General features: G+C 34.6%; 1 protein-coding gene across 1 annotated transcript; it reads right to left on the bottom strand.

Annotated features, from left to right (window-relative positions):
• Positions 1-8,538: 8,538 nt before the first annotated feature.
• LOC131864155 (putative germin-like protein 2-3) lies at positions 8,539-9,223 on the bottom strand. Its single transcript, XM_059215173.1, has 2 exons — positions 9,166-9,223; positions 8,539-9,071 (listed from the first exon to the last, which is right to left on the bottom strand). The coding sequence occupies exons 1-2, from the start codon at positions 9,221-9,223 to the stop codon at positions 8,539-8,541; spliced, it is 591 nt and encodes a 196-aa protein (XP_059071156.1).
• Between the last annotated feature and the right edge of the window lie 815 nt (positions 9,224-10,038).

The raw sequence follows: 10,038 nt of genomic DNA, 5'->3' as shown, positions 1-10,038 counted from the left end.
TGTAAGTACTAAAATGAGCCTACAAAAATATTAAGCGAATGGACACCAAAGTACACACAAAACGTAGGTGAAGTTGCGAATGTATGCGATTTACGACATTACAGCCTAAAAATTTAATTATTCCTTAACATCAAATAATTCAATAATTAAAAATAAGTTTTAACAAAAAAACAATTTTCCCCCTTTTGATTTCAATAAAGCATACATATACAAATTATTATTAACAATAGACAAAACCTAGTTTCTATAGCATGCTTCACCATTTCTTTTAAAATAAATACAAGCAATGATGGATCTTATAGAAATTTCTCTTTTTCTCCTATGAATCTTTCAAATTACCTCTTACCTATAAGTATTTTTCCCTTAAAATCAAGTTGTTCAATGCTATCTATATCAATTATGCACCACACAAATATGTCATGCGAGGCCTCTAGATCAGCCTTGCGAATTCCAATTTTGTAATCTACATGATACAATTGTACAACAAGTGTGAAACTAGGCTTGTTTACCTCTAACAGAGCCCCAAATTTTTTTAGCTCCATTTGTGTGCCCCATAGGTTCTTGTTGTTGTGAATCAATCCAACCAATTGACTTGAACCCTAGAGAAAACATGGGAATTTTAACTATTAGTAACTATTAGCACGTTGTTTCCCATCCCAAAGCCATCTCCTTTATCCTCTCCTCTTGACACATGGCATGGTTGTCAATTTAAACCTCCTTGTGTGAAAGCTACCTTCTAATCGCATGGTTTCCAGGTCCACCTCTACGATATCTCCCATCTAATCCATATTGTCATTCATTAAATTCTACATGAATATGTACTCCTTTGTCAACCATGCACCTCTCATAGTCTAGGATATATCTACTCTACATCAAGATGTTCAAGATTATTCTCAAATCAATAACAATACTCTTTCATAGTGAAATTTAGTTGATAATGTTCCACCTTAATCCAAAGAATTTAGAAAGAAAATGTTGCAACACTTTATTTGTGGAAAAGTACGTAATAATTTGTGAAACCTAACAAATATCTGTCAACTATAACCTTAACATGTGCATCCATTGTGAGACACTCAAATAACATTAAGAGTTTAAAATCACATCAGATTTTTAGAAATATGTGTAACTTGTGATCACTAGATTTTGCCTAAACCCAGTATGCCATCCACTCAAATTGTTGATTGAGGAGCTCCCATAAAACTCTTATATAATTAGTAGTAATTTTACAACTTCATTGCTAAAAACTTTATCTTTGATCATTGAATTGAATGTGAATTAAGAATAGTTGAAATATAAATACATCTGAGAGAAACACATATTTAATTGGTTCTCCACCAGTTCAATTGAAATGATATATAAGACTCTATGATTTTTCTAGCAGACCATTCACATAGTAATGAGATATCTTGCAACGGTCAAGATAGAATGCAACACCACAATCTTGAAGAATGTAAAATCCTATCAAGTCTACCTCAATATAGGTGTTCAAATGAATGGATTTGGCATGATTGTTCTTTGTGAATTTGATACTAGAAAAAATTGGTATGCTCGTATTACCACCAACTTTTATAGGTATCTGTTATTGATTTCATAGAGTCCAATTGTTCAACCCACACATTCAAACATCTGCATGCCTCATGCTAGAAAATTTATCAATGAGATGACTAGTTGCACTCGAAATAATTGTATCACATTGAGATCCAAATAAATAAAGGTGGGTTCTACCAACTTCCCCTTAAAGTGTATTCATTAGAAATATATAAATTTCATGGGCTAATGATAGAAAAAGAAACAATCAACACTGGAGATGACGGTCAGAAGGGCCTCCCATTCATTGTTGTATCAAGGGTTCGTTGCCTTGTTGATATTCACATATCCCCCTACTATTACATACCAACATACACATGAGGCACAATGCATATGTAGTAATCAAAAAATGAGAATAGAACTGATTACATACAATGTGGATTCAAAATAATTAACTTTTCATTCCAAGTATACCAAATTTCTCTTGCTTGCATGCAATATCAATTGGAAATAATTGAATATTTCATTGCAAGTGTTACCAAAGAGCTCCTACTCTTCAATGCAAAACATGGTTGGTAATTTGTGTTGTAATCAGTTATACTCAACTGTTAAAATAAGAATTTGTTTTTTTCCAAAGATCTCCAATTAAATTCTAGCAATCTACTTCACATAAATTTTTTTGCATTCACAGATTCGATCATTTGAGCCAAATTCAAAAATAGATTAGAAATTATGATTTGTCTTTCTTTGTTAATCTATCACTGTACAACTACACATTTCTTTATTTACAAGTTTCAATTTGTGAAGGGTAAGGTTCACAGATTACATCTTCGTTGTGGTATTAGAATATGCCATTTCCAATCATGTGCAAATTGTTAAAGTTTCATTCTAACTACCAATCTCTATATCTAGGTTGCAAACACCACAATTTACAACATATCATTTACTTTTAACCATTGTTCATGTAACCGCTAAGCATGTCGGGGCTGCTATGTGCGATTAATAAAATTTTAGAAAATTGATATTAGACCAGACTTAAACCAAATCCTAAAAAAGTGAATTTGTTCTGTACGTATCAAATAAAAAGTACAGGCATAAAGCTTCATGGTGACATTAACTGCAATATATTTCTTCCCCAAACTATATTTTAAAAATAATATATAATTAACTCCCTTTTTTTTTTTTTTTTTTTTTCCTACTTTACATATCTTATTGAACGTGACATACCTGGTAGATCAACATTCGTTGCAATTCGCAGGTCCTCTAAAAATAGGACTCCAAAATCTTGTCACATTAGAAAGGTTGAAGTGGCTGTACTGAAATAATGCTTCTCATATCTACTTTCATCTGAATTTTCTCAGTTGGCTTTGCAAAAATTGAGCCAAGTCTTAGGAATTTGATAAGTCTAGCATGGGAGATGCTTGCATACTTGTGAGCTGCAAACAATTAGGAAAATGAATGTGTGAGCCTCATTTGCCAAAACTGGGAAATTATGGCTATACTCCTTTTATTTGATTATGTAAATTGGTAACAAAGATTCTCAAAATGAACAGATATTAATTCATGCATCAATGCCATTTAGATTCATTCTCATGATTTAGAAAAAATCTCAATCCCTCGCAACAAAAGGAAAAGGAACCTAAGTTCCTAGCTCTTCCTTAAAGATAACAACTAGGCCTTTTCTTATTCCTAATGTCATTGGCATTGGTTAATGTTATGATCTTGTTTCCTCCATTTTGATATTTAACTTAATTTACGGGATGGTATAATTCAACATGCCACGGAAACCAATATTTATTTAAGTACAAAATATTGCATATTACGTTGATATAAATGTGGTACTACTGAAGCCAACATTGATATGAAGGAATTTTTTTTTGGTTCTATCTTCATATTTCACTTCTCTTGAAATTGTGTACATTCTCTCATAAATACCAACAATGCTATCCTCGCACCCTTTTATGTTCCATACAATAATGTGATTCCTCTAAATCCACAAGACCAATAGTGCCACAAAGAGTATAATGATTCTTGTGGCTCATGTAACTATTTGGTGGTCCTTGAGGTGTTATTTACCTTCCGAATGGGCTTCGGGCAGTTCCCTCTGTGTATCGGTCTTGAAACACATGATGTTTTTGGTCTGCTTGTTTGGTTTCTTGCGAGTTGGGCTGTTTTGGAGTGCTGTTTTTTTCGGGTCCGTGGGATTCTCTGTGGAAGGTTCCCTTCTATTGAGGGGGAGATGGATGTAGTTGGAGTTGACTTGTCTCCTATTGAGGTGGAGTATGATGTTTTTGGTGTTTCCTGGAAGTGTCGTTGGGGTGTTGATGGGGCCCCTCTTCTTGGCTGTAAGGATGTTGATGCCGATCTTCTTGCTGACTCTTGTGTGTCTCCTATAGAGGTGGAGAGTTGGTTGTTGGGCAAGTTTCTCTCAGTATGGCATATTTTAAAGCATATGGTTTTTGGAGCCATGATAAAACCCACGGTGGTTGAGGGAGCTCAGAAAAACCCCATGTTTTTTGTTTCTTGTAGGGACAGGTTGGATGCTAGCAGTTTTCAAGGGCCAAGTTTGGCCAATGTTGGTTTTTGGTTAGCATTGGTCTTTGTGGCTTTATGTGGTCCTACGAATCTATTACAAGTTGAGGGAGCCTAGGAAAACGCTTCTAGTTGGCCGAGGGTGCCAGAAAAACCCTCGTTCTCTGTTTTTTGAGATGTTTTGTTTGTTGTTTTCGAGCTTATGGTTGTGCCATCCTGTTTTGTGATGTTCATATTTTGATTGGTGGATGCCCGTAAGTCTAGAAGGTTTCAGGTCCTTTTTAAAACCTGTTGTCCACTGTCAGGTAGTCTGGTCCATTTCTCAATGCAAACCCTCTGTTTGTAAAGGGGTTTGGGGCCCCTTCAAAACTTGTTTTATCCTAATAAAAAAATGCTGAAAAGGTGAGGTGCTTAGTCCATTATCATCTCAGAAGTTTTACAAGCCAAATGCTTAATGACCTTTCAAATACATTTTGGACCTTTTCTAGAACGCTCACAATTCACTAGCTTGCATTATAAGGAAGACTCGCTTAATCCACATGCTTGACTATTGCAACAATCATCTTCTACATGTCACCAATATGAGAATAGATGTTTCAATGAAATTATTTATTTGGACATGACCTGAACGGGTATATGTATAATTACAAGTGCGTGATTAAGTTGCATCTAGAGGAATTAAAACACATCTAACACACAATAACTAAAGTAATATCAATCTAAGATCTCTCCAGACTGTTCATCTTTTTGTCTTGTATGGGGCTCATCTAGTTGTAGAGAAAATTATTTACACATCCCCATCTTTTGTAGATCAAGTTCATATGTAGGCGAACCAGTCAAGCATGATGAAGATTTCGAATATTGGTCTTAATAATAGCAACTTTATATGTTTTCATTCATTATCCTTGTTTATCTTCATTTCCTCTACTATTATAAAGTGCTTGTCAAATCATATTGTTTGGAGTATGCGAAATATATTATGTAGCCAAGGATATGATATTATAATGTATGTTATTCAATGCATATGCCAACATGTGGTACACATACCTTAAATTAGTTATAATTGGTCATAAGCTATATTAGATAATTAGGAGGCCTAGATGAATTTAGTGGTTTACACCTTAGTTATATTGCTAGGAGTTCTAGATATAGGACACGATTGTCATTGCAAAGACATGTGTTGAATACGACATTGCATTTGGAGTCTCTTGGAGATATAGTATGTAGCGAATTCTTCCATAAGGAATATTATAAACTGTTATCGGACCTCAAGGCATTATTCTATTTTTGTATATCAATTAAGAAGGTCAACATGTGAAGCTCATATCTCTCTCGATTTGACAAAAGAAAATTATAATTCATAGAGGCTTTTAATCAAGAACTTGTCCAGTCTATTACAATATTGATTTTTAGCATATTTGAGGTAGCTATTGTGAACTTAGGGGTTCCACAAAATTCACTCTTAGTGTTGCAAAACAGTGATCGTTGTTTTTATTTATTCTAGGTGGTTAAACAAGGGCACATTGATCCACCAGAAGTCTAGATTTGAATTCATTTTGAGTAACTCATTACAATTTTAGGGGTTTTCATAAATTTTCTCCTCAGTCAGTTAGCACATGATTTTCTTATATTTTTATATTTTTCGAAAGGTTGTAAAAATTTATCACTAGTTTATATTTTTCGATTTGAGGGTGAAAAAATTATGAAATGATTGACTCAAATTTGTGTCAACAATATGGATAGAGCATGTTCTATTGAAATATATTTCCTTAAAACCCTATTTTTAATGGGGATTCCTGATTTTAGTGCAAGTGGAGATATATTAGAATGATGGAACCAATATAAAAGATCTTACGATGCAAATTATGGAACCGGTATGTGATCTAGATAGATCGTCAAGCTAAAACCAAAGGAATGATCACCTATGGATGACTCGGTGATAGGAAATGACATCATATTTGTAAAGACTTGCAACAATAGATTATTGACCTGAATTAGTTGTATTGTATTGACCTAAAACCTCTTCAATGACAAATTTGTGAGTCAAATACATCTATTGGTTATCTAGAGTTCTATATCATTTAATGTAAATTGTCTCTTTTACATTTTTTAAATTTGGATATCTAAGGTCACATATGGCTCAACTCGATGCAACATGTCCGCTATTGTTTTGTCCTTTCCTTTGAAGATCTACCTCAATTCTAGAATTTGCAATCACTCTCTTTTATTTGGATGCATGTTATTAAGACCACTTACTCAAATAATGAACAATAACTCAAGTTCTTGCAAAACATAAAAAATATCGGAGATATTGCTCACCATTGGGTCATGCATTTTGTCTACATTTTCCAATATTTTGGATTTTCCCAACTTGAATCTTGTACATAAATAACCAAAGCCACATTATTCTATTTTGGTGTAGCATTAACCACAATGACCTTGAGAGAGAACCCTAGGTTTAGTGAATGTCATGAATTATTTGTGCTAGTGAACCACCACTATTTGCAGGACTCATATGATTGACGTGCGAATCTTTCATAGAGAGACGAGAAACCCGGTGAATAAATAGATTCCTCGTGGAACATGATCAAGTAATTACTTATACCTCATTGACTCCCTATTTGCGTAGGCAAGGGATCGCATATGTGGCATTAGACATGCTAAAGAAAAGATCATAAGCACAATCTATCAGAGCAATGTGTCATCTTACAATAGCCTTATTTGTTATCTATGTGAACAATGTAGAATGGGCTTGATAATTAATATATTGATCGATACAGTTGGAGATGGATGCAAGCGCAATGAAACTTCTCATATTACTAGATTATTTGAGGTATAGACATCCAAGGCATGACGGAAGAGGCTTTTAAGCTTCACAATGAACTGATCGCTAGAGGGGCTATATATGAAGCTTTATTCATTTGAACCCCTAAAAATACATAGGAAAAATAGAAGATTATAAAATTGACATATCTCACCGATAATGTATCAGTTATATCTATTATCTTATTCTTCATTACAGTGTAATTGACAACTTCTCAATATGACGACACTTTTATCTTCCTCATATCAATTAGCAAATGGCTTCAATATGAAAATATCCTCCGCCTTCACATATTTCTCAAACTTACACCTGCATATCCATGGATCCAAGGAGCTCCTTTATGCACCTCTTAGGCTTGCAACAATAATATTTTTCCCGCATGAAACATACATGGCCTACGGCAACAATATTTTCCTATCCTATTGTGCTTATTCACATATGCAGATTTGCATTTGCTTTGATAGGAAACCTATGGTTAAATTATTGGTTATCATATTTGATGATCTATAGAAATGCTTATACAAGGAGGAAATGGTTTGAGGAATTTTTTTTGTAACCGAACTGATAGTTTATGATTGAACAAGGTAATATATTGCTAAATTTTTCAACTAATCATATTTTTAATATTACATACAAAGTTTTTAAAATCAACATGAGCATTATCCTTTTTCCCTTTAGTATTTAGATCTTCATACATAACATCCACATTGACATATTTATTATAACGTAGGAATGAATTAGGGGAGATTTAGAAAAGCTTATTTTGGGAAGCCATAAATTAATTACCCTCATAATTAACACCATGTAAATGAATTGTGTTATTATCAATAATCTATCTTCACTGTCTTAGATTTTCCATGTCATTCCAACTTATTAGAAATGTTTAATACAAGAGGCCCCTCAATCATAACCCTTATGTAGGTAGATTGATGTAAGAATAGGTGTAATATGTGTCAAGGTTATCATATTATCCCCGATAAAATATTGCGATATTGGATGCAATGGATATTCTAGTTCTATGGATTTTCTTGGAATTTAGACATAATGAAACCGTATTGCATTCCATCGAAGGTATACTATATTTATTAGAGCAATCATTCTTATCTTGAGGAGAGTCCCTAACCTTCTGGAATGACTTCTTTGATGGGGAGTCTTGAAGCATTGGATGATTGTGAGGGTGATTTGAAGAACAACTACTAATTATATTTCCCAATAACTATTTCCTACTTCCAAACCATTCACCTTTTATGTCAGAGCTAAAATGAGGTTAAGACTATGTTAAAGAACACCCTTGACAGATTGGCATGCAAGAATTATAGTGTTACTCATTCTATCCAAGTCAAGCACTTTGTTTGTTGTTGTTCCTGCAATATTTATGTTAAAGAATATATTGTTAACATGTTGCAAATGAATGTATACCTAATACAAGGATGCTCTTGTATAAAATATTCATAAATGCCTTCAGATGCTTCAAATTAATCCTTCATCTTTGGAATATGCGGAGGATATAGTCATGTTCAAAACAGATGCTATGAATAGCAGAAGAGGACGGCAATAACTCTAGAAAGATTGTTTTATTGAACGGCAAGGAAAAAGAATTTGGGAAAGACTTGGTCCCCTCTTGATTGTTTTGTTTGATAGAACACAGCAAATTCTTATGCGAATTTCTTCTGAATGTAATCCACAACTTCCTGTGTGATGCGGAAGGCCTTGGCCAATACGGAATCTGGGAGAGAAGGATCCGCTGCAAACAGAGAGTTGGCGATTGTCTGAACTCCCGGAAGCTGGCTGCTCAATGCAGATATGGCCACCGCATTTTCATGCCCCACATTCTGCTGGAAATGCACAAGTGCCTTTGGAAACACAAACACATCTCCCTTCTCCAACGTTTTGCTGAAAAACTTGTTGTTGGTGTCAATGAAACCCACAAGAAGCTGGCCTTCCAGTAAAACAAGAACTTCGGTGGCTCTTGGGTGTGTGTGAGGAGGATTTATTCCACCCACTGCGTAGTCGATGCGGACCAACGATATTCCCAACGTATTGAGGCCTGGTATCTGTTTAACGTTCGCCATCGTTACGTTGGAGCCCACATCATTGTCGGTGTTCCCTGCCTGCCCAAGTCCCCGGAAGAAGAAGTCGTCTGCTGAAACTTGCATTGGGTCTTTGCAAACGAACCCGTTCACCAAAACTGTTTAAAGCAAAATCAAATCAATCTATTACTAACTCGACTCGTCTAATAAGCAAATCATTACCATTGTTTATGTATAAAGTTTTTTACTCACCTTTGCTTTCCTCATCTGCAACGCAGAAATCTTGCAAGGGATCGGAATCCCCTGCCATGACCCTGTCGCTGTAACAACATATCAACAGAAAAAGTCCCAGTGTGAAGTAAATCATTCGGTTAGCCATTATAATAGAAACGCAGATAGTACAAGAGCTCAGAAGGATATGAATGTGTGTTACAAGCCCATTACAAGCTTTATATAGCCCAAACCTTATGACTAATTCATCTTCACTCCGTATATTAAATCACCAATCCTTGTAATATTATAATAATATACTTCCAGAGTTGTTGCTCTTTTCGATACGTCAGAGTAAGTCTTGCTGCAGCATATGGCTATCTCACCTGCTACCGCAGATGTATTCTCACCATTCTTTCATTATCGTTGAAATTTTCTATCTTCTGCTGCATATGCTTATCTGAAGATCAGCTTACCTCCTGCCTTAGACGTATTCTTCCTCATATTCTCGCCACCGCCATTAATTTAGTAATGTGGAAACGATTAGACTTTATTGGAGCGATGGCCTTCTTCAAAGGAACTAATATATACATTTTTCTCAGCCGTCTCAGAATTGGTAAAAGAGGAAATTTTCTTGGATGTTGACACAAACACCGTCCATGCATGCTTTATATTGCGTCTTTCTTGAAAACCTTTTTACGCTCGGGTAGGATAATCTCAGTTTTATTATAAAAATATACGTGTTATATTCGTGAGCCTTTAAAACAAAGAATAGTTCTAAATTATCATTAATATTTTTGGTTTATAATATTAAGGATTCATGTTAATTATAGAGTTTGGTTGCGAGAATTTAAATAAATAAATAAGAGAATGGGTTGTTTTGTGATTGAAAGGATGAACTTGGTGTACAAGGCA

The sequence above is a fragment of the Cryptomeria japonica genome, unplaced genomic scaffold (assembly GCF_030272615.1).
Source record: "Cryptomeria japonica unplaced genomic scaffold, Sugi_1.0 HiC_scaffold_77, whole genome shotgun sequence".
NCBI lineage: Eukaryota > Viridiplantae > Streptophyta > Pinopsida > Cupressales > Cupressaceae > Cryptomeria > Cryptomeria japonica.
Note: the sequence above shows the minus strand (reverse complement) of the source record. Positions and strands in the feature narration are given on the sequence as shown.